Source organism: Coturnix japonica, chromosome 38, assembly GCF_054131305.1.
Source record: "Coturnix japonica strain WE chromosome 38, WE-NBRP24, whole genome shotgun sequence".
NCBI lineage: Eukaryota > Metazoa > Chordata > Aves > Galliformes > Phasianidae > Coturnix > Coturnix japonica.
The window spans coordinates 5,544,533-5,570,422 of record NC_140700.1 but is presented as its reverse complement, the minus strand read 5'-3'; the positions used below and the strand labels follow the sequence as shown (position 1 = coordinate 5,570,422).

The 25,890-nt window shown below is 57.2% G+C and overlaps 1 protein-coding gene across 4 annotated transcripts; it reads right to left on the bottom strand.

Moving 5' to 3' along the window:
- Positions 1-13,917: 13,917 nt before the first annotated feature.
- On the bottom strand, positions 13,918-25,648 carry MDFI (MyoD family inhibitor). Of its 4 annotated transcripts, XM_085527266.1 has the most exons (6): positions 25,204-25,270; positions 24,746-24,826; positions 23,620-23,673; positions 17,925-18,065; positions 15,329-15,574; positions 13,929-14,982 (listed from the first exon to the last, which is right to left on the bottom strand). In XM_085527266.1, the coding sequence occupies exons 1-6, from the start codon at positions 25,253-25,255 to the stop codon at positions 14,726-14,728; spliced, it is 831 nt and encodes a 276-aa protein (XP_085383392.1). In that variant the 5' UTR covers positions 25,256-25,270; the 3' UTR covers positions 13,929-14,725. The 4 variants fall into 4 exon arrangements, with proteins under 4 accessions (XP_085383391.1, XP_085383390.1, XP_085383389.1 ...); XM_085527265.1 differs by lacking the exon at positions 25,204-25,270 and having other exon boundaries at positions 13,918-14,982; positions 24,369-25,038; XM_085527264.1 differs by lacking the exons at positions 24,746-24,826; positions 25,204-25,270 and adding an exon at positions 24,006-24,246 and having other exon boundaries at positions 13,918-14,982.
- Positions 25,649-25,890: the final 242 nt, after the last annotated feature.

The following is a 25,890-nucleotide window of genomic DNA, read 5'->3' as shown; positions in this document are numbered from 1 at the left end:
GATTTGGGACAGAGGAACTGCGTCCCAGCTGCTGGGACTTGCTGGCTCCAGAGCTCAGCCCCGTTGTGCTGCCTGCAATCAGGGTCACCTCCTGCCTGCGCTCAGCCCGAGCATCCCGTGCCTGGGGCGCTGCTCCCTGCCCTCCTGGGATGGACTTGGTGAGCCCACAAGGGGAACAGCTGGAGCATCTCTCTTCTGGAGCTCTGAGCACTGCCAACAAAGCAGCTCACTCAGCTCTTCACGTCTCTTGAAACTGCAAATCCAACTTTCTGAGAGCTCTGAACCCTCTTCCTCTGGGCTGTGCCACAAAACAGTGCAGCAGATCCATGGGCTCCAGGTGGGACAAAGCCCTGTACTGCACATGTTCTGGGGTGTGGGACATTGAGCTGGGCTGGTTTGGGATCTGCACGGTGCTGGTCAAGCTGCATTTGGCTGAGGACAGGGTTCCTTCTAAAGAGCCTTTGACTCCCTCTGTGCCATCCTTCACATGCAGATGGACAGATTGATGCTGCTGGCATCCCAGACAACTGTCTGCAAAAAGATGTCTTAGAAGGAGTGAAAAACCTTAACAAAATGGGCTTCATCCTGATGCCAGCCCAGCACCCCAGGAGCGCACTGCTCACCAGGCAGGGCAGCCCTACCCCACAAAGGGAGCAGAGAAGTGTGGAGCCTGCAGGAGGATCTGGGGTGTCTCAGGGCTTCCCCTGCCCCACTCCACACCTTGGGATGGGTGTGGGGCTCTGCAGCATTGCTGGCCCATGACCAGCCGGGCCTGCAGTCTGGAAGCCATCCCCTGTCTTGCTGCTGGGCTGTTGCTTAGTTTTCCTTCCCCCCCTTCTCCCCTCATTTCCTTTCTGGCTCTCACTGAGCTCCTTCTGTGGTTTCAGCGCTGCTCCTTCCCCACCTGAAGCCCCAACACTGCGCCGGTGACGTCAGCTGGGGTTGTTGTGGCAACGGTTGGGATGAGGTCAGAGGGAAGGGATGGCTTTTTCAGGTGGGGAGCAGGCAGTGCAGCCACTTTGGCTTTGAGAACCTGATGCAGCTCTTTGCAAGCAAATCCGAGTGTGCAATAAAGAGGGAGAGACTGGAAAACCTGTGATGTCTGTCCAGACATTGCTTCCAATGAGAAGGTGTCCCTGGCTCCAAAGGGGAACTCCCCGGGTGCCTTTGGCTGCTGTTTTTTCTGCCAGCAGCTTGTTTGGTTTAATCCCTGTTGGGATGCCTGGTGCTGCAGGAGGAGTGGCCGTGTGCCCTGAGCCAAGGGGCAGAGAATGGGGGCAGAAGGATGGGGAGAGCTGGGAGGGGCTGTGCTGGGAAACAGCCACGGGAAGAGGGAAAGGCAGCGTGGGCAGAACGCAGCTCCCCTTTGGGGAAGGACATTGTGTGTCCGTGCCTTGGTTCCTCTGCAGCCTGGATGATGATGTCAAAGGGACGCAGCCGTGCTCACCACAATGCAGGACAACTGGTGAGGGGGCAAATCCCCTGAGGCTGAGCCCCGCAGAGCCAAAGTGCAGCTCCTGGCTGTGCTTCATGGCCCCATGAAGGGGCAGAGCAGCAGAACTTGTGCCTTTGGTCTCAGCTGGAGCTGAGCAGCCCTCCCTGCCCTTCTCTGTGCCCCTACCAGGGCTGGCACCTCTGTCCCATGGTCCCAGGAGGGCTGGGGAGCAGCAGCCAGCTGTATTTTCCATGCCTGGTGCTGAACACACACAGCAGGGACTGGGTCAGGAGCACACAGGGGCGCTGGGATCCCGGGATCCAGGCTGAGATTGACAGCACTCAATTCATCCCAATGTTTAGAACCCCCATTGGAAGGAAACCCAGTTCAGTTTGTTCAGAGACCTCAGGGAGGTGGGATTCCTCACCCCAAGCCCCCATTTCGGGCTTGCACATCTCTCAGGCCACCGTGCAGCCCTTCTGCCTCCTCTCCTGTGCTCCTGAGCTGCTTTAATCAGCTCGTAGTTTTCATTTCATGCCTTTCTCGCTCTCCTTTTTGAGGGGGCAGTGAAATTTATACAATATTTAAGCAGCATAGTGGAGTCCTGGAAGATATTATTAATGTAAAAGGGACAGGCTGGAAATGCACTTGAACCTGGTTACAATTAGAGGGTGATTTTTCTAAAGGTCAATGAATTCAGATAATATCCACAGGGGGGAAAAGAAATTTAATACCTTTTTAGTGAATTAATTAATTATAATATTATATCGGCTTGGGGTTCTTTTCCAGAGTGATTAAGGGAACGATCTGTCTTCGGAGAGGCTGGGGGGTGTCAGTGAGCTGAAGACTGACAGAGGGGCAGGGAGAGGGGGAGAGTTTAATATGAGGATAATGGAGCCTTTTCTTCCCTTTCAAAACTTGCTGTATTTCCAAGGCTGTGTGATCCCTCCTGCTGGCCCAGACCCTTCCTTGCTGTCTCTCTGTTGGAGGGATTATTTTCTACTTTTTCCAGAGCTGTTTTGGGTGCTTGGATGATGTGCACTGAGAGGTGCAGTTGGACTTGCTGCTGTCCCAGTGCTGTGTCACTGGGAGGCACTGGGAGCTGCAGTGCTGCTCCTGGCAGTGCTGCTTTATCTGCAGCCCGAGCTGAGGCTGAAATTTACTCTCTCAGCTAATCCAGCCAGCCCCAGAAATTAATTACAGCCTTGTACATTAAAAATTAACATAACCTTTCTGGATATATGTTCTTATAGCACAGGAGCGGGCTGGAGTCCCGCCTGCATTAGGAGCTGCTTTGCTTCTAATTCTTTTTCCCCCTCGCCCCATTTTTTAAAGATGTGGACTTCCGAAACTGTTAATCACAGTAAAGTTTAAGAGGTTTTAATTGTGTTCTGTCCCGGCTGCAGGGAAAGGCTGGGAGGGAAGGGGTGCACAGTGTGCACTCAGATGGACACAAACAGGTACCAAAATCCAGCAGGATCTGGGTATTACCTGCAGCTCAGCCCTGGGGAGATGGGTGGGAAGAAGCACAACTGCTCTGGGATCCCCAGCATCCCCTGTGCAGTTATGGCTCCAGCACAGGGTGGTGATGGGGAAGGTTAAGATGACTCAAAACAACATTTCATGGGCATCCAACAAGATGTGTGCAGTGTGCTGTGGGGTTCCCTAGGGGGATTTGGTCTCTTCTTCCACAGCAACCCTTCCCTGTTCTGTCCACTCTGTGTGTGGGGCTCTGTGTTCCACCCCCCCCCCCCTCCCTGCTCCAGAGCCCTCTCATGGAGTGACACCTCCCAGGAAACCCAACCCAACCCAAGTGCCATTCGGATCCTGCCCAGTTCCCTCCTTCTCCATTGCTTCCAATGGGCCGAAGACCTTCCATGCCCTGATCACGTCTTCTCTTTCCCCCCTCTCCTTCCCATCTCTTCTCCTTCACCCCCCCTTCCATCTCACCAGCCCTTCCCTTCCTCCTTCCCCCCTCACCACCACCACCTCCCTCAGCCCGCGCCTGCCGAGAGCCGCTCTGCTCCCATTGTGCTATCTTTGGGTCCTAAATTAAAATTTATGACATCTTGAAATGAGCAGTGAGGGTAATTTTGCTTCTGAGCGAAGATGCTAATGAGTCCCCTTAATGGCGTGAATAAGGAGTTGACGGGTCGTGTGTCACTTTGCGCAGACCGTGCTGGTGGTGTAATGGCCGCAGTAAGTGTCTGTAATTATACCCTGTCTCACTGTATTTTGGCAGCCGTTGTGGGAGAGCAGCCGGCTCTGCATGTACAAGGCAGGGGGGAGAGAAGAGAAAAATCCCAGCCCCTCCTGTGCTTCCTGGGCTCGGCCCCTGCCCGGGGCTTTGATGGAGCTCTCCTGCCTCTTCCTCTCTCCTTTGGAACAAGGTCACCAAACCCTCGAGTCCCAGTCCCCAAATATCTTGGTCCCCATGCATCCCCATCTGTATTCATCTCCACTCCCACATGTTCACATCCTCACACGTCCATGTCCTTGCGTATCCCCATCCTTGTGTGTCCCCATCCTCACACATCTCCATCCTTGTGTGTTTCCCCATCCCAACATGTCTCCATGTGTCCTTGCACATCCCTGTCCTCACAAGTCCCCATCCCTGTGCGTCCCTGTCCCTGCACATCCCCATCCACACCATCAGGGCTGCAGCACCACGTGGGGATGGCACTGAGCTGTTGGATTCAAGCATGGGACAGCCCTGGGTGGCACCATGGGGTGCTACATGCTCTGTCCCACCAGCCCTCAGAGCAGTGTCCTGGCTCTGCCCAGGGCTTGGGCTTTGCTTCCAAAACCACAGATATCCTGAAGGCTTTGGTCTGACCGAGCAGCCCATCCCACGGGTCACCTCACCTCGAGGCTGTGTGCCTGGGGGTAAACGTACATGGGAGAATGTGCTGCAGCAAGGTGATGGCACAGCTGAGCTCATGAGCCTTTGGCACAGTGTGGGTTGCAGAGCAGAGTGAGGCTGGCTCTTCTCCTTGCATTTCAGGACTTGTGAGCCTTCAAGCTACAGCAGACAGATGATTTACTCACTGCTGAGCATGTTCTTGGTGGTTTTTTTTCTGTAGGTGGACTTTTGTACGTGCTCCTCCTGAAACCCTGAGAGCTCTGTGTGCATTTCTGCCAGGTGTGGAATTCTGTGCAACCCCAGCCCTGCCCCAGGGCTGCAGGACCCCTCACTGAGGTGCTGCAGGTGTTGGGGATGGGAGTTATTTGCCCCATAGAGCCTGGGTGGGGGGCTCCAGCACAGCTGAGTGCTGCCACGTCATCAGAGCATCAACAGGAGCAGGGATCTGAGTGGCAACATGAGAGGACAATATCAATAAAGTGCAGAGAGCTGCAGGGGGGGCTGCTGGCAGCAGGCTGCTGCCTCACACCACCGAGATCATGGCCATTGAAATATTGAAGTACTTGCATATAAACTGCGCTTTCAAGTATTTTTGACAAGGGTACTAATTAAATCTTAATTGACATTGCACTAATTAGCTTCTTAATTACATGGAACCACGTAATTAGCAGCACACTCTGTGCTAATTGTTAATTAGGAAAACCAGGCTTCCCCTTATGCTGACCCCCCCCCTCAACCCCTCCCCTCTTGTTGTCACTTTTAACTAAGGAGCCTCTGGTGGGATGAAGAGGAGGAGGAAGGGGTGAGTGCACACACACACACACACACACACACACACACACACACACACACACACACACACACACTCATGTGCACACCTTGGGTTGAAGTGCTGTGGGTGTGGAATGCTTGTTAAGGGTTGTTAATGATGGGTGATGTGGCATCATCCCTCCACTTGGGGGACAGCCCCACACTGATGCTCTCCTGTGCTTTGGTCTCAGCGATGCAGCATCGCTGGGTCGACCTGCTGTGGCCCCATGGGGATGGTGATGGTGGTGACGAGCTCCTATGCCAAAATACTGCCCTAACTGTTGCTGTGTCCTCAGGTAGTGTCCTCTGACAGCAGCTTTGCCCACCAGCACCCATCCTTAAGGTGAGAGTGAAGCCAGAACCCACAAGGCTGCAGTTTTGCACGTCTTTCCCTCTCTCTCTCCCTCTCCTTCCTCCCTCAGTTGTTTAACTGTAGGTTTTTGTTTGTTTTGTTTCAGTTTTCCAGGAGATACAGAAGCAGTTTGACACCTGCTGCCCAGTTCACCTTTCCTGAGAGCCCAGAGGACCATTGAGGGGTGCACAGTGCAGCTGGGAGAGAGCAGCCCCCGTTTATGGGGAGAGGTGGAGGGAGCAGAAAATATCTGTAGTTGCACCGGGGCGAAAAGAGGGGAAAAGGGAAAGAAAGGAAAATGAAGAGGTGAGAAAATTGTTCACTTTTGACAAATCTTTCTAATTAGGGCCCAATTATGTCCTCAGATTCCTAATTGGGATTCCGGCAGGTTTTCAGGCTTGTAGGGTAATTACAGGCTCGTAATTCTATTAAGATGGAAATTTGGGAGAAATACCTTATCATAACATTTAGATTTTGCCATCTGTGTTGATGGGTGGAAGGAGGGCGCCTGGCACTCCATGTTCAGGGCTTGATCCTCTGCAGGCAGTTTGGGGTTGGGATGCAGGGTGTTCTAGGGCTGAGCCAGGTGTGGTGCTCTCGCAGAGGTCAGTGCCCTACAGACCCCATGCACAGCCCCAAATCCCAAAGAAACCCAGAAGATCCTCCTTGGACCAAGCTTCCCAATAGGAAACCCTCTCTTCTAAGTGGGCTCATGCTGTGGCTGAGCAGTGTCCTCTTCTCTATAGGGGACATTTGGTTCTGGCTGGGGGTGCTGGGCAGCACAGTCCCCATGAGGGCTGCTGAATTTGGGGCTCTTGGCATCGCTTTCCTCTTGGCAGCTGAAAGCAGCTGCGGGTAATTATTTTAATCTGCGTTACTGGGCGGGAATGCAGCTTCTTCTGGATCTGCAAATTTATAATAACACTAAAAGGGGGGGGGGGGGGAAGAGAGAGAGAAAGAAAAGAAGAAAACCCTCCTCTCTGTAAGAGCTGTGCTCGCTTTGATCTTTTGTGTGAGGCCTCTTATCGGGACGAGAGTAGGTTTACATGCTGGCAGATAGGGGAATAATACTCAGCGGAGATAAGCTGCAGCCCCGGCTTTCCTTTGTGTGGCAAATTTGATAGTACTGGGAAAATGTTTACTGGGAGACCTGGGAGAGAATCAGACCCCAGAGCCAATGGGAAAAATAATTGCTCCATGTAATAATTAAAGGGTTCGGGCTCTGCTCCCTGCCCTGGGCTGCAGGAAGGCATTGCAGTGTGGGGTCCTGCTGCAGCCCATGGAGGTAGCAGTGGGCACACACAGCTGCCATCGCTTATAGGGACACAGGAAATCCTTCAGGATGGCTTGAGGTGTTTTGGACACAGGGAAGCAGGGAGGAAAACCCGATAGATTTCTGCATCCTGCAGCTCTTACAGGTGCCACTGAAATCCTGGAGGCTCCATCAGCATCTCTGGGTGTCCCCCAGGGCTGTGCAAGGACTTATAGGAATGGGGCTGGAGGGGACCTCGGGGGTCACAAAGGGTCACACCCCCCCCCAGCCTCCTCGTAATCGGTTTCCTATTAATCTGGCGTTTTATTATTATTATTATTGTTATTATTATTAAACATCTCTCTTCTCCCAAATCATCTCGGAGCTGCGGCGAGGTCCCTGGTAATAGCTCCATAAATTTCAGCCATAAAAAGTAATGGAGGGAGACAAATGAGATAATTAGGAATAAATCTTGGCGAGGTCTCTATTCATCAACATCCCCCAGAACCGGCCAATATTCCAAATCATTAGCAAAGCCCGTAATTAACAAAGAGCCGAGGCTTCCAACGTTAATAAAGCTCTCTCAACTCTATATTATCAGGTAGCGGCTGACGAATCGGCCCCGTTAATATTATGGCCTTTGTTCAGGATCTGCTCTTTCTGTCTCTCTTTTTTTGAAGCTAAAAACCCCACACCATTTTTATTTAAATTCTTCTGCTAAATTTTAATTAGATTTTACGTATGTGTCTGTAGAGGGCAACTGAGGGGACAAAGGGACACGGCTCCCCTATTTGCACACTGCTCAGCCCAAAAGGACGGGATTGGGGATGCTCATGGTCAGCACAGGGCAGTGTTTACCCCACAGCTGCCCCTGGAGGTCCGTGCAGGGATGTGCCCTGCTGGGCAGCTCAGAACTTGAAGTAGGGAAATAATCAAAGGGGCATTTATGTGCTGTGGTCACAGCAGCTTCCCATACGCAGCCAAGAAATACTGCCTGAGATGTAAATGTTTGCCTCCTGCTCGCTTCCTTCCTCACTGAGGTGAGTGTTTGCTCCCCATCAGGAGGCTGTAGGGCTGCAGGGGAGCAGAGCTGGGCTGGTGGATGGATGCAGGGCCGGGTTGTGCTGCACTGTGCTGGGGTTCTGCAGATGTCAGCACAGGGATCTGCACACTGAGCTGGGCGGGTGGGAGGGGAGGAGGGTTTTCATTCCTCTCTCCTTTCTGCCATTAGGGGCTGTACCCACCAGACCAGCTTCCTCTGCACTCCCTGAAATGGGGATGGTGGTGGTTGAGGCTGTGTTGAGCTGCTCACGCTGCAGGCACAGAAAGCACAGCACTAATGCCAATCCTCCAGAGTGCTTCAGAGCTGTTTGCTCCTCCGGTGTGAGACACTGAGAAGGAGGATGCTGAGACCTGGTGCAGTCCTACATCCCAGTCAGGGCAGCAGCCTTGGGAACAGCCCTGGGATCCGGCTGGTTTGGCAAAGCAGCCCATGAGCTGGTCCTACTGACCCTAGAACAGCGTGCCCGGGTGCAGGGAGCCCTGCCTTGCTGAGAGCCCTTGGCACCCCAGCCCACATACAGCCCCAGCACTGCTGAGATCTGCTGCCAACACATTACTGCATCCATCTCCAAAGCTGCTGCAGCACCCCATGCCCAGCTGGGCCCAGAGCTCTGCAGCAAAGCCCCCCAGAGCCCTTTGGGGGGGGGGGTCTTGTTGCCATAGGACTACACCCTTCTGCTTCAAGCAAAACTCTGTACCCTCTTTGCTACCCGGATGGATGCCACTAAGAGACGCGGGGACCCCGCACTAGGGGGCAGCCGCACGCCGGTAACATCAGCTCCGAACCAGGAGCCGCATGGACCAGGCGGGAGCATCCGGAGCGCTTCGCAGCTCGGGCAGTTCGGAGTCTGGTCGGTACGAAAAGGGCCGGGTTTGTGCTGTCAGCATCCATGAGGCTGGGAGCGAAGGACAGCCCGTGCTATGGGGCTGGGGCACGGAGCGATGCAGCTGGTGCTCGCGGCATGTGGAAGCCATCTCGGAGCTGGGGGGCAGACAGGGCCACGGCAGGGGCCGAGAGCAAAAAGAGGAGGTGAGGAGACAGCTGGGATGTGCTCTATGCAAAGAGAGAAAAGGTGGTTTGGAGGTGTGAGCTCAGCTGGTGACCAGCAGCACAGCCCGTGGTGCTGCCGAAATCTGGAGTAAAACAGCCAAGGCAAACAGAGATGAGCTGCTTACCTGCCACTGCAGCAGGCAGAGGACACCAGCAGTGCTGGGTGTGTAGGCACGCTGTGAAACTCAGCCTAAAACACAAAATCCTTTGTTATGTATAGCCACGAGCAAACTTAGCTGCTAACGAGCTTGGAAATGAACGGGGCTGGTGCAGAAATAGGAGCCATCAGCCCCGCCTCCCTCTCAATAATTAACACCAAATGGCTTTGCGGGGGATGGCTCCCAAATTGCTGACAACTGAACAGAACCAAGGGGGTGTTTTGAAGCACGGAAAGCAAATGAGCACGGGGCATCCCAGGGCTGGGAGAGCCACAGGGACCCGAGGAGCAGAACCTGCTGCTGGGATGGAGCCTGGGGTGCACAAAGTGTGTGTGAGCAGATGGGTGCAGAACTTGTGTCTGTGTGTGTCTGTATGCATCTCTGTGTGCCTGTATGCATCTCTGTGTGCCTGTGCTAGCTGCCAACCATATATATGGATCAACGTGTATGAAGAGTTTTATATATGTATATACACACGTACAGCCAGATGCTGTGGCACATAGAGGGTCCCTCTCACACATGGATGGAGGGAGTGGGAGGCTCAGGTCACCCCCAAGTGCCACCCCCACGTTTGGGAGCGGCTGTATGAGGAGCCCATAGGAGGCTGAGCACATCAATAGGAGCCACACGTGTGTGCCAACTTTCCCTGCTTGGGAGGGACCGGCGCCTCGCTCTTAAAACAAAACCGGGGCCACTTCTTTCACCCTATAACTCACGGCGGCCGCTCGGTGCGTTTCTGTGTGGGGTTAAAGGTAGGGCTGAATTTTCCTGCTCAAATATTCCCCTTAATGGCTTTCAAATGTTGGCACCCCCAGCGGGTGCTGCACGTCTGTGTGTGTGCGTTGGCTGCCGGCGCTGTCTCACGGCTCCCAGATATTTCAGCTCCCTCCATCCCCTCTCCGATTTCAGCCGCGTTTGTAAAGAAAACAACTCCCACCGCCTGCAGCAGGAAATCACTATTTGGGTTTATGAGGCACCTCTTCCTGATGAGCTGCACACAGGGGTCTCTGCTCGCTCTGCAGGGCTGGTATCCCCCAGTATGTGGCAGCAGGATGAACTGGTGGCACTGGGATGGCTCTCATGCAATGGCTGCGGTGCCTGTGATTGGGGCAATGAGGGCGGCTGGAGCTGCTGGCAGTTGTGGTGGCAGCTGAGATGAAAGAAGGGAGGCAGAGGCAAAGAGGGGCCTATAGGATTGCAGCACTCTGCATTGAGGTGCTGGGTGTATAAGGAATGTTAGTGAAATGGAAATAAACTCACTCAGTTTTATCAGCCACATCTCCCAGCTCAGACCCATGGCAGAGGATGTGATCAGCCCAGGTGATGTGATGTGTAATGCCAGGCAGGATCTGCCCCGCTGTGGCCCCACACACCTACTCTGCCCCATGCCTGGTGGTGCTGAGCCCTGTGTCCCATGGATGGGCTTCTTGGAACCACAGCACAGCTGGAGTCCTTACAGCCCCCAGCCCCCCTGCTGTGGGCTGGGTGCCCTCCCCAGCTCAGGCTGCCCAGAGATCCTATCCATGGCCTTGGGCACCTCCAGGGATGGGGCACCCACAGCTCTGGGCAGCAATACCAGCACTGCCTCTGGGAAAAGCATTTCTCTCTCAAATCTGACTAAAATCTTCCCTCTTAGTTTAAAACTGCACTTCCACTGTCGTGCTCTGCTTCGGGCAGGACCTGAAGGGACTGTATTGGACACACAGTTCCCACGTGTGTCCCCATGGGTACACACGTGTATGACCCCCTGGGAGCCATAGGTCCAGCAGGGACACACTTCCTGGCCAGCCCTTTGCTGCCCCCCCCCCGGCCCCCACCCCATTTACTCCCAGCAGCCCGTTGGGGTGAGGGGCTGCTCCTCCGCAGCACCCAGGAGAGGGTTAAAAGCGACAGCTCTGCGTTTTCCTTCTCCAACTTGGTAGCAGGGCAGGACGTGGATACACGGTCTCCGTTTGGGTCCCAGCCCCGGGGCCGGCTGGAGGAGCGCTGAGTTCAGGCAAATTGCCGCTTGGCAGCAAAACTCGACGGCTTCAGCCAACGCTGCGCTGTGCGGCCATCAGACGGATCCTGTGCCCCTACCCCAGAGACAGCGCTCTGGGTAATCACGGCCCCGATCCCACTAAGGGGCCAGCAGCGCCCTGAGATGATGTGAGGATGCAGCGCGCAGCACGAGGGCTCCAGGCAGCGGCAGCCCGAGAAACGCCTGGCAGCGCTTTGCACGCGTGCAGGACGTCGGCAGCCGGCAGCTTTCCCCTCACCGGACTCTCACGTTTATCGCGGGGATCAAAGACACAGCGGCCCCAGCCCGATCCTGCCCAGCTCCAGGGGTTTCATAGAGCAGAGGAAGCACAATGCTGCAGGGGCTGCGGCTCCGGGCGGTGTGTTGGGGAAGGGTGAAAGCGAGGAGCCGAGCTGGTGGACCTGAGCAGTTAATTCCTTCCAGCTGCTGTCAGGCTGGCAGGTTCTCAAAGGAAGTTTAATAGACTGCAGTCATCTCCCCTCGGCCCTTCCCCCCTCACCCGGCAGAACCGGGATTACATGAGCTGCACGGCTTGCAGGGACTGAGCTCGAATATTATATATTTTCTTGGCTTTTGGCTCTGGAAGTGTTTTCATGTGTATGTGTGTCAGTGTGTGCACGCACGCACGCACATGTGGGATGCTGTTCTCTCACTGCCGGCCAAACCTGCCCTGACGGCGCATCAAATGGGGATCGCACGGGGCTGGGATGGGGAGCGGGAGCAATGGGGAGGGGGAAGGAGCTGATTCTATGGGCCCCCTGGCTGGAGCACACCCTGCGAGCGGGAGGAAATGGGATGAAGAAAGTATTTGGAGTGGAAAATAAAAAGATCTTCTCGCTTGTTTTATTGATTGTGACTGTGGACAGAAATAGCCCCGGCTGCTGGAAGCAATCAGTGCCAGGCTGCCCGGCACCCCCAGCTGTGGGGCAGGAGCTCAGCTGCACACATGGCATGGCAGGGTCCTGCTGCACGCTGCTGCCTTGCCAGGTGTTGTGCATCTTGGGAACACGCAGCCTGGCAACAATTAGAGGATCAGCTTCCATTATTAATACATCCAGTGTCTCACCCGTAATAAATCCCCAGCAGAGCGATGCAAGAGACAGCCCTGAAGGCAATGAGTGGTGCTGCTCTCCCTTCCCATGGTGAGGCCGTGCACCCACTACATACCCCCATCGTGGGCAGGCAGAGCCACGTCACCTGGTTACTGAGCTTTAAAAGCAGCAGGAACAGAGCAAAGGGCCGTTCCATGGACTTTAGCCCATTTAACTCAATTCTGTCCCAGCTGGGCTGGGGGGAGGACATGGGTGAGCCCAGGCATTGGTGTGGCACAACATCAGGGCTGGCATCTGCATGGACACATTGCAACAGCTCCCAGCTCTGAGGCTTCCACAGTAAGAGTGAAAACCAAGTGCTGGCAGGAGAGTAATTAGTTAAAAACCAGTGCACATCTGCTGTTAATTAATTCCTAGGCAGGAGGGTTAACCCCTGCTTTCCCTGGTGCTTTGCAAGGTGCGTGGCCAGCAGCAGGTTGCAGCCATAGGCAGGCACCTACTTGGCTCTCCCAGCCCTTTTCCAGGCACTCGTTCTGCTGTGCCACCATTCCCACACTGCAGCACACCACGGGCAGTGAATGCACTCCGGAATTGGGAAAGAGACTTTAAAAACCCCGACCTTGTTGTGCCAATGCCCGGCCCATGGAGCTGGTGGAGACTGGCCCTGTTTGAAGACGGAGCATCGCTTTGCAAGGCAGAGCTGTGCTTATGGGCAGCTGCACGGGGGCTATTTACTTTGCATTCTTTTCCCCCTGGGTGTGTGCCATCCCTCCCACACTGGGTACAAGCACGGCCGACCAACCCCAGGGCCCTCCAGTACCGGGGGAATCTGTTCCCTATTAAACGTCTCCAGCAGCGCTTGTTACCACAGGGAGAGCAGCCGCCAGCTCCAGCCTCCCTAATTAGCACCACGAGTGAGGCCGGGCTGGGGAGGGCCGGCGCCTCCATCCCTCCTTGCCAAGGATGTGAGCGGCTTGGAGCTGAGCCGCAGCCAGAACCGAGGAAATGCTCCCACCCGCTCCGTGCTGGGGCCCCAGCGCTGCCTGTCCAGGAGCAGACACCAAAACGCAGCCCCCACTCCTCACTTGAGGCTCAGCTGCACTTGAGGATGGGTTCAACCCCAATCTGCTGCCCCGTCACACTTAGGATGGAGGAAGGCTGCTCGCATCCTCCTCCTCCCTGCTGTGCACTTGCCCAGCACTGGGCTGCGACTGCCTTCCGCTCACCACTAAAAATAGGATGAAGGGCTGAGCTGCAGCCCCGGAGGGCAGGGAGCCCAGATCCCGAACCAGCCTGTGTCACTGTGACCAACTGACCCATTTGGCCTCGATTTTAAAGCATTTTTCCCTCCTTGCTCAACTTCAGCCCAGCCTGCAGCCTTGCTGTGGGGGTGAGGACCCCAAGCCAATCTCCGGGCATGGCATGGCACAGTATGGCATGGCACAGCATGGCATGGCATGGCACAGCATGGCACGGCATGGCACAGCATGGCACAGCACAGCATGGCATGGCACAGCACGGCATGGTATGCTTGGCCGTCCCTCAGCAGGGCTGAGAGGTGGCACAGGAGAACCCAAACTACCACACTCTGCCGCCTGTGAAATCCCACAGCATCACACAAACCCCAGGCTGTGCCCACCCAGCCCTGCAACTGGGAATCTGCGTCATTTGTTCCCTCCTTTTAGGGACATAATGTCTCTGTGACAGAGGTGAAGCGAGAGGCAGAGGACAGGAGAGCTCCAGGGCTGCTGCTGAGCCACCTCATGGCCCCAATGCCAAGATAAACCCTGCAGGCCCCCATGCCCTGCAGCAGGATGTGGGGACAGGTGACGCAGTGTGGCTGTGAGGTGATGCAGCAGCCCTTATTCAGAAATGAAGAAAGACCTTTATTTATAGTAACAAAAGGGACCAAAATAATAATAATAATAATAATACCATGACACTTCTTCTCCTCCCCCTTCTCCCCAGCCCTCCGATGGGTGTTCTCCACCTTCCCCAAGTCACAAGCCCTGACTCCAGGGTGATGGGTCGGGGGCCAGCAGCTGCTGGGGGTCATTTTGCACCAAGGTGCCCAGTGAGGGAAGCACTTGGGGTCGGTCACAGCTTGTACGGCTGCTCCAGTCCTGCAGGAAGAGAGCAGGGGGGGACAAAGGCACTTGGCTGCGGGAGAACCCCACTGCAGGCTGGTTATTGCACTTGGCTGCCAATGTCAGCACCGAGGAGGGGCTGGGGGCTGCGCCCACCCACACAGCCTGGCTGCCAGGGGGCATCTCTGTGGGGTGGAAGGCTCTGCTGCACCCAGCCTTGGAGGAGCCAAGAAGTGAGGATGCCCTGGGTCACCGCAAAGCGTGACACAGCACCTGGAGCAGCGTCCTGGGACGGCGTGGGGTGGGAGCTCCTGCGCTCGGCTCAGGTGGCAGGATGCTCCATCAGCCCCGCGTGTGGGGAAGAGGTAGAGCGCTATGGCTGTCCCCAGCCCTGCAGAGTCACCCTTCCCCAGGCAGGATCTGCTGGCTCACCAGCTCCGAGGATGAGGTTTGCAGCAGGGGGGAGCATCCTCCTTCCTCACCGGGCTCCGTCTTTTGGCATTTCACACCTGGGTTTCCACGCTGCCTCCTGGGGGACCCGCAGGAGGGGATGGGAACGGTCCCCTCCCCCCAGATCCGGCCCTCAGGAGGAGAAGCAGAGCCCGCAGCACTCCATGCAGATCTCCAGGCAGTCGGCCGACTCGCAGCAGGCGTCAATGATGCCGCAGTCCATGTCGCAGGGCAGGTCGCAGTCCGCGCACTCACCCGAGTTGCAGCAGCAGCAGCAGATGCAGGAATCCTCGGAGGTGCAGGAGCCGCAGGTGGCGCAGTCCAGCACGATGTTACAGAGGGTCAGGAACTCACAGAAGAGGCAGGAGAGGATGCAGTGGACGCAGCAGTCTGCAAGGGAACATCAGAGAGTGGGCAGGGAGGAGTGATACCAGGGCTGGGCTGGTGAATGGATGCTCAGCCTCTGAAAGATGAAAACTGGGAACTAAGGGAGGGGCTGGGATGGGGCTGGGAGCCTGAGACATGCCTAGACCACAAAAGAAACTGATTTTGGAGGTGAAATGACCCCCAGTCAGTACCTGCCCTGGGGAAGGGTGAGTGGTGCAGATGCAGGAGGGGAGGGGAGCATGGCTGCTGCCCAACTGCAGGGTCCTGGTGAGCTGGGATGACGCTACATGAGATACCCCATGGGATATGGGGCCACAGCAAAGAACCCCCCCTTGGAGAGAGCCAGTACCTTCCTGTGCCTCAATAGGGATGTGGGATGAAGCCGACTTGGAGCTGCCCTTGCTCTTCTTGCTGCTCTGGCTGTTGATGGAGTGGTGGGGCTGCAGCTTACGGTGAGGCTTCTGGGAGCTGGGCAGAGGGCGGAAAATCCCATTCCCTGTGTTCCCACCTGGATCTGGTCCTTGTCCAGGCCCGTTCTGCAGCAGGTGGGTGCAGGGGCCGGGGGCCTGCGTGGCTGCTCGCGTCTGGGGCTGGCCTGGGGGGAGAGCGGGGTGTCAATATGGTCTGTGAAGTGCTGTGCTGAGAGACAAATGAGGTCCCAGCCCCCGGACCCTGCCAGCATGTGGGAACCTGGCATGGTATTGCAGGAGGGATGTAGCGATGCTGACAAAAGCACCGTCCAGGAGGATGGAGGAGGAATGAGATTCAAGAGACAGCTGGAAGGAAGGAGGCAAAGTCAGAGAAAGAGAGGGAGGGATGAGAAAAGAGCGAGAAATAATGTCTTGGCTCATAGGATGTGGTGCGACTGCCAAAGCTCAGCAGAGGACCTGAGGGGGGGCCCAGCACTGCCAGCACAGGCAGGAGGGGTGGAGGTGAGCAGGGGTACGGAGGGCACGGAGAGAAACCTCTGCCTCTGCTGCCACCAAAAGAAACTCAATGGCACAGCCACCATCCCGCAGCGCAGCCCATGTGCTGCACGGCCATCCTCCTCGACTCAGCCAGATAAGTTGAAGCTGGAGCGCTGCTCATCACCCCGGCTGCGTAATGAAAGGGCTCCCCAGCCTCTGGCTGAACTCCTTGGCCGGAGGAGGGAACGCAGATCTGCTCTATCAGCCTCCAGCTGCGTGCTCCTGCCCGGCGCCGCGTCCCCACGTGCGGTGAGGGCTGGAAACACAGCTCGAAGGAGGGGGCTGCAGTGTATGACCCCCGCTGCAGCAATGCCAATGGAAGCCACTGACCCAGCCCGGACTGGCGGAGCTTTTGCCAAGCTTTGATTTCCCTCTCCTGCTCCAGTAAACAAGGGATGATTCAGCCTGGAGGCTTGAGGGCAAAGGCACCTCCGGCTGCCGGGAACAGTACCTGCTTTCTGCACAGCGTGGCCATGAGGGGACCCATGGGAGGAGGGGCACGTCTAGGTCCCCCCCCGGCAATGACTGCCTCTCTTGCACTGGCAAAAATAGACAGAGGCACGAAACCCACAAGAGTGTGACTGTGGTGCTTCCAAAATGGGAGCTGCAGAAGTCTGCAAGGGCATTGGGGTGAGAAGAGCTTACAGCAACCAGAGCTGAGCTGGAAGATTGGGCTGAAAACAAGAGGGGTGAGAGAAGGGCAGAAAAGGTAAATGGGAAATGGATCATGGATAAAATGGGAGACTTTGCCCCACCAGCCCCTTTAAGTCCCGGGGTTTGGTATCCCAAGGGAACAGGAGCACACACTGATGTCCCACCACTGTGCATGGGGCCCATAGGGACAGTGGCAGCAGGGCTGGCTGGAGCTATGGGGGATATGAGCACACAGAGCCCCGCGCAGCCGCCTCTGCCCACTGCTCTCCCTGCACCCCCAGCTTCACCCGCTGTTTTGCTCTGAAGCTGCACAGCTCACAGCAGCCCGCAGTGCTCTGGGTTTGGCATTCTCCATTTCACTGCATTCCTCAGATTAAACTGTTTGTAAATCAGAATCTTGCTCCAACTCCAGCGAGCAGCAGGAAGGGCCAGCCAGCAATCCCCCCTTCTCCTTAAGGAAAATAGCTTCCATCTCTCAGGATTGCCTTCAGGAGCTCTTTGGAGCGACAGCCCTTCAACCTGTGGCTGTGGAGTGGTGTGTGATGCTGTGCAGGGTGATGGCAGTGCAGTGAGGAGCAGCCCATTGCACTGACTCTGTCTGCATCCAACACGAAGCTCTGGGATGTCTCACACTGGGGTGATGCTCCGTGGAGCAGCTCAGCTCCCTGGTGCCAATGTCCTCAGATGGACCAGACCCACAGCAGTTCCTGCCTGTGCCCAAGGTGGGGTCACCAGCAGGGCTGGGCTGCACTCTGAAAGCAGCATTAAGTGGGCTGCAAGCAGGGCTGCTGCTGGTAACGCTGAGGGACCGGAGGGGAAGGAGGGGGTTGCCCCACATCCTGCCCCCACACCAGCCCAGCCGTGCTCCCCTTGGCCCTACAGGGTGGGGAGGGGGCTGCGCGGGGCCGCAGTGTGCGGGGTGCAGTGGCTGTGCTGTGACTCAGAGGTGCAGAATGTCTGTGGGCAGCCGGCCCAGCTCCCAGATGCTTGCAGGACTCGTGCTGGGGCTGGGGAAACGTGTGCTCTCCTTGCTCCAGCCAGCAGTGCCTCCATTTCACTGTTCACAACCTGATCTCCAACCTGCTCCCCCCGGGGGGAAGCACCAACCCACCCACATCCAACATATGGGGGTGGCTGCGTGCAAAGGGGTGACCTGGGAGCAGAACCACCCACCCCATAACGGGGCACAGAGCAAGGACACACCAACAGAGCATGGAGATGAGAGCTTCCCACCACTGCCTGCCTCGTTATTGAGCACTATCACTTATTAATTGGCAGCAGCCATGCTGGGAGCTGCCAGTGCCATTGCCAAGGAGCACTCACATGTCACAGCTTCAGGGGTGCCCACGAGCTCAGTCTTGGCTGCTGCAGTGCCATTGAGCAGCGCTGTGCGGGACTCAGCATCGTCCAAAGGCTTCTCACTCTTGGGGGCTGCAGGTGAAGGATGCGAGGTCTCACCCAGCTCTGCAAGAGAAAGAAGTTGGGATGAGTGTCCTGGGGGGGGTCACGGCCAGCAGCACAGCCCCACGGGCAGTCACAGCCCTGGATCACACTCTGGGGTTCTGTTCAGGACGCAAGCTGTGTCCACTGGCTGCTGTTGTTTTTTGGCCCAGAGTGCACAGCTGGGGAAACAGCTGCAGTGGATTTAGGGTTGCATGGCACTGCTCACCCTCCTGCAGTGCCAGAGGTCTGTGAGCACCCTCCTAAAACCCTCCTGAGGTCTCAGATTCCCTCTCTGTAAATAGAGCGGATGCAGCAACACCCAGCACCTCCATCAGGCTTTTCCCCCCATTCTCATGAAAGAGCTCTGCCGGCCACCCCACATCTTATCCCCCCTGCTCTGGCACAGGAGCAGCCCCTGTGGGACTGCCTCAATTGTGGGAAGCCAACTCCCAAATGAGCAAAGTGCTCACCTGCTTTGTGGGGACAAACCCCAGTGCCAAACATCTCCCTGCAGAATCTCAGCTGGGTGTGGGGACCACTTCCCCAGCGGGTGATCGAGGGGGGCTGCAGAGCCCCCTCCTCCTCCCCGGCACAGGAATAGCAGCTGCTTGCACAACAGGGGCTGGACTGCACTTTATATAACCCTAAATTATAGCTTGGGCAAAGGGAGGGAGACCAAACAGCTGTAATTTCCCTGGCTATAACAAGAGGTCCTACATGCAGGAAGGCAGGGGTGGGGGGGCAGAGTGAGCCCTCAGCCGCTCTGTGTAACAAGAGGTCCTACAAGCTGGAGCCGGGCAGACTTCACCTGTGTAATTACAGGGACTGTAGCAAGAGGCCCTACAAGGGAGGTGGGGGCAAACCCCCAGCCCGGGGTGGGCAGGAGGGGACGCATGCAGCTGGCAGTGATGTGGTGTGGTGATTCTGATGCTGAGTTCTGCAGTTTGGCTCTAAAACCCAAATGGAGCGGAATCAAGCACAGCACAGAAAGGAGCACGGAAAACTGGTTCCCATGTTCCTGTGAGAGTGCAGGGTGAAATAGAGACACGACAGCGGGCTGCCCCAGGCCTCTGGGTGTTTGTGCACAGGTGTGGTGTAAAGGTGAGTAACGCCCCCCAGGGCTGCAGCCACGTCCTCTGTCGTGTCCTGACCTGGGCCAGCCTGACTCAGAGCCGAGGGATTTGGCCAACGCCTGTGGGAAGCAAACACTGACACCCCGATGGATGGGCAGCCCCACATGGAGCTCTGAGCCAGAGCTGAGCAATCGGAGCCGTGGCTGAAGGGCATGGGAAGGGGCTCAGGTACCGAGCATCACTTTGGAGAAGCTTTCTGCTGCACCTGCATTGTCACCCTGTGCAACATGAGCTCTCACACACAGCCACAGCGGTGCAGGAAGATGGCAATTAAATCAACGCCCACTGGGACAAGCTGACCAGGAGAGAGACAGAAATAGGAGGGAGAGGGATCTGGGTGAGCTGCTCCTGCCCTGCACACAGCCCTGCTGCCCCACCAGGAGCACGAGGACACCCCGGTGTTATCACAGCATCTGCACAGCCCTGTGCCAAACACAAGGGAGAAACAACAGAGTGTGGCACAGGGCGGTGATTCCTGAGAACAGGGACAATGAAGTGTTGGAAGCTGGAAGCCTGAGTCAGGCTTTGGTAAATCACAGCACTGCTGTAAGCTGCAAGAGATGAGGGAAGCAGAGAGATGGGGAGCTCCTGATCTTTGCTCCTGGCTGCCAAGGCTGAGCGATGCACGCTCCCAACAATTCTGTCTCCTTTCCCCATTTGCAAAGTCAGAACTCGCCCACTGAAAAGCCCCAGGACACCACAGGGCTCCAAACAGCACAGAGACTGAGAAGTATGGAGGGAGAAGGGGAAGGAGCTGAAAGGAGCAAGAGAGCCAGACTCGTAAAGTAAAACATGTCAACGGAGCTGGGATCACAGGGAAAGGAGCAGCAGGAGGGTGTGCTGCACCAGCAGCTCCGTGCTGACGAGGGGCAGAAGTCTGCATGCTTAGGGCAGGAGGGATGCTGTGCTCCCTGTTGCACTCAGGACTGAGCTGACCCATCTGCAAAGCCCTGAACAAACATGAGGAAATAGTGGTGTGTCAGCAGCACAAACAGGAGCTCTGCTGCCGTCAGCACGGCCTTGCTGCACCCAGTGGGGCTCTGGCTGACCGCAAGGACCCACAGACTGTCCCCTCCATGCGGCCCCAGCTGGAAGGCGAGGAGGATGTGGGAACACACGATGCTGAAGACACGCTTTGGGGTCAGACTCTCCCAGGTTTTCCCATGGCTCCCGCTTGGGACTCAGCTGGAGCTGGACGTGAGGGATGAGCTGGTTCTCCTCTGCCCCAGAGCTGCTTTGGCCACAGGAGGAATACGGGGGCAGGAGAGAGGCACACATCTGGATCCATGTCCAGGACTGTGGGTCACATCTCCACTGACACGAGTCAGGAGTCCCACGTCTCCTTCCCTTCTCTTTTAGTCTCCCAGGAGCGGTCGGTCAGGGAAGGACTGAATTGGATGGAGACACAAACAGAGGCAGCTGAGCAAGGCGTTCACCACCACCAACACTTTACTTTGTGGTGATATTTAGTTTGGGAGCTTTCTAATCTTTTTTGTGCAGATAAAATGAGTGTGTAATCCTGCTTGGTTTCCCCATACAGGCTGCCTGGCCCAATCAGGTGCCTGTCTGACCTACCCAAGGGATATCACAGAGCTTGATTAAGTGGTTTCAAGCGCAGGAGAGACAGCACTGAAACAAACTCTTCCAATCCTGTGAGCCAGAGGAGGAGAGGAAAGAACAATTCTGGTCTGAAAGTCTGCTCAGCTGGGAGGAATCCAAACGGCTTATTTACATTCAGTCTGAAATTAATGCACTAAAGCAGCTCAATGATATTCAGAGAAAGGAAGAGGAGGTTGTGAGGGAAGGGACGAGCAATGCCCAGCAGCTGCCCTGCTCCCAGGCAAGTCCCAGCTCCATCCAGCCCAGCTCCAGTCCCAGCTCGGTCCTGGCAAGTATTTCCTCCCTGCTCACCTGGGCTGTGCTCTGTGATAACACTTTGCTGCTGGGACTATGAGGAATCTGGTTAAAAAAAACCCCTCAAACCAAACAACCACTATTGGTTTCTATGAAAAGTTACTTCCTAAATGCAAAAAGCAAAACAAAGCACAAAAACCCACAAAACCCCGGACGGTTTGCCAGCCTGGGAGTTGTTATTATTTGTTATTTATAGGCATTGGGTGGGTAGGGAGAGAGGAATTTCGGGTAGGCTGGACCTGTGTCCATCCTGGTGCAGGGCAGGGGCTGAAAGCACAGCTCCACAGGGCTCACCGAGCTCCTCCAGACACCAAACCCCACTGCAGGTTTGGGGCACAGACTCTGCTCTGGATGACCCTACAAACCCCAGCACCAAAGGTCCTCAATGACCCAACTGCTCCTGCAAAGGATGCACCGACCACCCCAGACCCTCATGGAAGGCTCAGTCCTCCCAGTGGTGATGATGAAGACGGTGTGGGGTGACCTATTACCTCCACAAGAGAGGAAAAGCAGCAGGCAACACAGCAATGAGCCTCACGGCCGAGCTGGGGGAAATTATGGAGAGTCTAATTAAGGACCGTGCCCGCACAGTAATTGTGTAACCTTATGGGGTCAAACCAGCACAGGTTCTGCCAGGGAAAATTTGTGTCTTTCTAACCTGCTAAGAGCCCTTAAAAAAAGTTAATTGAAGAGCAGATAAACGTGAGCTGGTGGACATCGTCATTAACAAGAGTAATAATCTGCAGTCATACGGCACCTTTCATCCTCAGATCTACCAGCGCACAGTTCTAAGCCGGTGCCCATCACACGTTCCCCAATCTCAATGTGTTTTACTTGAGCTCAGCCAGCACGAAGCAGAGCTCTGTCACCAGGAGGTTCATAGGGGAAGCAATAATGCCCAGAGCAACAGTGTACAGTGACTGAGCCCAAACCTGGCAGTTTTCCCTCCAAGGCTCCTCTATAAACCACCTGTGGCTGATTCAGGGCTGGGCAGCCCCGGACAGGAGGGGGCTGTGGGCACCAGAGATGGCAGGGGCTGAGCTCAGAGCACAGAAATGAGGCTGAGCGTGGCAGTGCCATCCCAGCTCTGCACACAGCGCAGCCACATCACTCTGCTCCATTTACTCTGCAGGCTCAGTGCTACCAAACGAGCTGCTTTCATCTGCAGAGCGCGGGAAAAGGAGATGAGCATAAATTCCCAGGCTCTGTGCTGCACGACGGGGCCCTGGAAAGTGCCCAGGAGATAACGCCTCTGCACTGCAACGTCACGCAGCCAAGAAGCACTGAGTGCTGACTGACCGTCCATTCATCGCTCACCAAAAGCCAGCAGTGTGTGCAATGGGAAGCTGCCCTTCAGAGCACTCCTGTGGGGTGAGCAAAGGACCCAGAGCTCCTTCTGAGCACATTTCTAAGAGCCCTAAAGACAGCTTTGCTCTGGCAGCACACAGAGCTCCTCTGAGCCCAGGCTGTCGGCTGGCTCCTATGCAAGAGCTTTTGGCACGAGGTCCATGCATGGTTCCCCATCTCCCACCTGGATCAGGAGAGCCCTGCAAGTGTCGCACTGTGCATCGCCCCAGGTCTGACAGCACAAAGCAGCACCAAGAGCTCGGCCAGGAACGCAGCATCCAGCAGGAGAAGCAGGGGGAGAGAACAAGAGGATGCATTCTCCAGCACTCAGGCCCAGCCGTGCCTGGGGGCCAAAGGCAACAAGCAGAGATCCAGCTGCAAGCAGCCTGGGCTCTGTGTCCCTGTGCCCGCATGACACCACGCAGCTCCCAGCACTCAGCCTCCGGGCTGCAGGACAGCCCCAGCCATCCCCCCCATCCCCAGCCAACCCCCCGCCCCCCCGGGGATGGTTTTAACCCCTTCATCTCTCTCTGGCCCCAGCCCAGCCCGGCCCTGTCGTCCCGTGCGGCCGCTCAAAGTTTGTCCTGCGCTCCCCCGAGACTCAGGGCATCAGCTGCGCTCACACCGCGCACACACGCACCGCAACACGCGGCCGTGCACGCACACACCGCGGCCTTCCTGGAAAAGGCCTCGTCCTCATCTCCCCCCCCGCCCCCCCCAGCCGTGCACACACACAGCCGTGTGCACGCACACACAGCCACGCACACAGCGCTCGTGCACGTACAGAGCCGCGCACACAGCTGCGCACCGTGGGCCCGAATCCCCCCGCACCACGCACACTGCCAGCCCCGCACACACGCACCCCCCCCATCCCCAACCTCTCACACGCCTCCAAGCCCAGGCAGACCCCAACGAGACGCCCCTCCCTGAGCCACGCGGCTCCAGCACCCCCAGCACCCCCACCGCCCCCCAGGACCCCCCACGCCATTCACACACAGTCAGCTCCACGCTCCACGCACAGACACACCGACCCCCACACCCCCAGCCGTGTACCCACACCCACAGCCACGCACACAGGACCCCCCGGTCAGCCCCCCATGACACGTACCCACCCCCAGCACCACGCACATACATCGCCCCCCTCGGACCATCCCGAACCTCCTTCCCCCACGCTCCGGTACCTGGCGGCGGTTCGACGCGACGCGGCTCCGGGCGGCTCTGCCGGGACATGGGCGCTGCGGTGGGACAGACGGCTCAGTGCGGACACACGGACAGACAGAGTCCACCGCAGACAGACAGCGCCGGACAGACAGACGGACACCGTCCCCCCCCCCCCCTTCAGGTCTCACCTGGGCCCCGCAGCTCCGCGCTGCGCTCAGCCCCGCGCCCGCCCCGCACGGTCCCCCCCGCGCATCGCCCCGCGCAAAGCGCTCCCGGCCCGACGGCCGCTGTGGCTGCTCTTTTTCTTTCTTTCTTTCTGTTAAACTTTTTTTTTTTTTTTTTTTTTTTTCCCCAATTCCTTAAAAAAGAAGAAAAAGCCGCGAGAACCAACAAACAAACAAACAACCGCCCGCGTCCGCCGAAGCGCTGCGCCGAGGAGGGGAGGAAAGTTTCTTTTGGGGGCCGGAGCGGAGCCGGGAGGAAGGGGGGGAAGGCGGAGGGTTCCCGGCTCCCGGGGGTCTCTCGGGCTGCGCCTCCGGCTCCGCGTTGGACGGGGAGGAGGCCGGAGGGAGGAGGGGCCCCAGAGCCCCCGCTCCTCCCCCTCAGTTTCCCCAGGTGGGGGCCGCGGTCACAGATCTCCCCCTCCCACCGCCCCGCACGCAGCGCCGGGGCTCGTTCCCCTTGGGGGGTCGGGCAGCCCTTTCCTCCGCCGGGTTTAGTGCTGCGCCCCGTGGGAGCCGTCCTGCCGCACAACACGGGAAATACTCACGCTGTAATAATCCCTGCGGAGCTCGGCTGCTGCTGTGGGTGTCAACCAGGAGCTGGGGGTGCCCTCCCTGCCCTGGGGTGGGGTCACAAAACTTCCCTCGGATCGTGGATCAGTGCTCCATGTTTGCAATACGGCGCTGTGGGCCCCGGGATCCAAACCCTCTGCTGGAGCTGGTGATCCCCTGTGCCCCCCGTCCGCTGCCGTCACCCCATGGTCACCAGGGGACAGCGGCCAGATCCTTTCCATCACCTGGAGCTGGCCAAAATGTCCCTTAGGGCAGCACTCAGGGCAGGTCCGGCCATGCTCATGGCGTTGTGGTGTCAGAGAATCAGCCCCGCCAGCCTCACACACCACCACACACATTCCTCCCTGTTTACCTGGCACCTGCACAAGGCAGGACACTGGATGGAGGTGTTTGATGCCGGCATCAGCAGCCCTGGGATCGGCAGGGAGCAGCCCTGGGCAGGAGGAGCACAGTGGTGATGCTGTGCCATGTGCTGAGCTCAGAGCAGCACTACCCCCAGCCCCGTGCTGGCAGCTCAGCCTCGTAGTGCTGGTGAGGCTGAGCCATGACCCAAGATCTCTGCACTGTGCTCCTGTGGCTCAGGAGGAAAGGGGGGGGGAGCAGCATCAGGGCCCACCATGCAAGGAGCTGCAGCAGAATGGGAGCAGCACTGTTCCAAAAGCCCTCTGAGGATGCTGGGGTCAGTATGAGAGGGCATAGGGGCGGAGCCTCTCCCCCTCCTGACCCCACAAACAAAGGTAGGACCAGCCCTGAAAAGCAGCTCCATGCCCTCCCCTCTTCCACCGCCCAGGTCCCTTTGCCGCAAGTTACCTGCTCCTGGTTCCTCAGGGCTCCCCATGAGCTTTGGCAGGGCGCATCCCATCTCCACGCTGCCTCAGTGATGCTGAGCACCAGGCTGATGTTCTCTCTGCTGTCCCAATGCCTCCGTGTTGCCTCTTCCCAATGGGGTGTTGAAGCTGCAGCCCACTTTCATCCAGGGGGGATCCTGGCCAGCACAAGCTCACAGCAGCCCAGCCCCAGCCCTCCTTGCTGCAGGCTCTGTGTTGCAGAGATGGGTCCAGAACGTCACCGCCAGTGTCCATCAGCTCACACCCCATGAAGGGCCCTGCACAGATCACCCCCAGTGCCCTCCATTGCTGTGGGGCTGTGGGGCAGTGTGACCCCGGGTAGGGCAGCCCCGGTGCCCCGTCCCAGCGTGAGGAGCCCTGGGGAGAAGGATGGGGCTGTCCTCGTTGCAGCGGATGCAGCGGAGCAGCAGGGCGTGCAAACAAGTCGGGGCAGTTCTGTGCTGCGTGTTACCAATTACTCAGCAACGCGGAGCGCCCAGCACACTGATGGGAGCGTTCTCCATAAAACCAAATGGTGACCCCTATATAGAAAGCGTCCCTGAGCAGTGCTGGCATCGTGCTGCAGCAGCACGAGGTGTGTGGGCATGTGCTGTACAAAGCAGGTCCTGCCGTGAGCATCACCCAGCCCTGCTGCACCCCGAGCACTGTG

Excerpts from the sequence above, each read along its gene's own strand:
- MDFI (XM_085527266.1), bottom strand. The coding sequence starts at position 25,255 with ATGGGATGCGCCCTGCCAAAGCTCATGGGGAGCCCTGAGGAACCAGGA. Across the intron at positions 18,066-23,619 it reads TCGCGTCGAACCGCCGCCAG|AGCTGGGTGAGACCTCGCAT; the intron begins GTACCGGAGCGT and ends TTTCTCTTGCAG. Across the intron at positions 15,575-17,924 it reads CACCCCTGAAGCTGTGACAT|GCCAGCCCCAGACGCGAGCA; the intron begins GTGAGTGCTCCT and ends CTCTCCCCCCAG.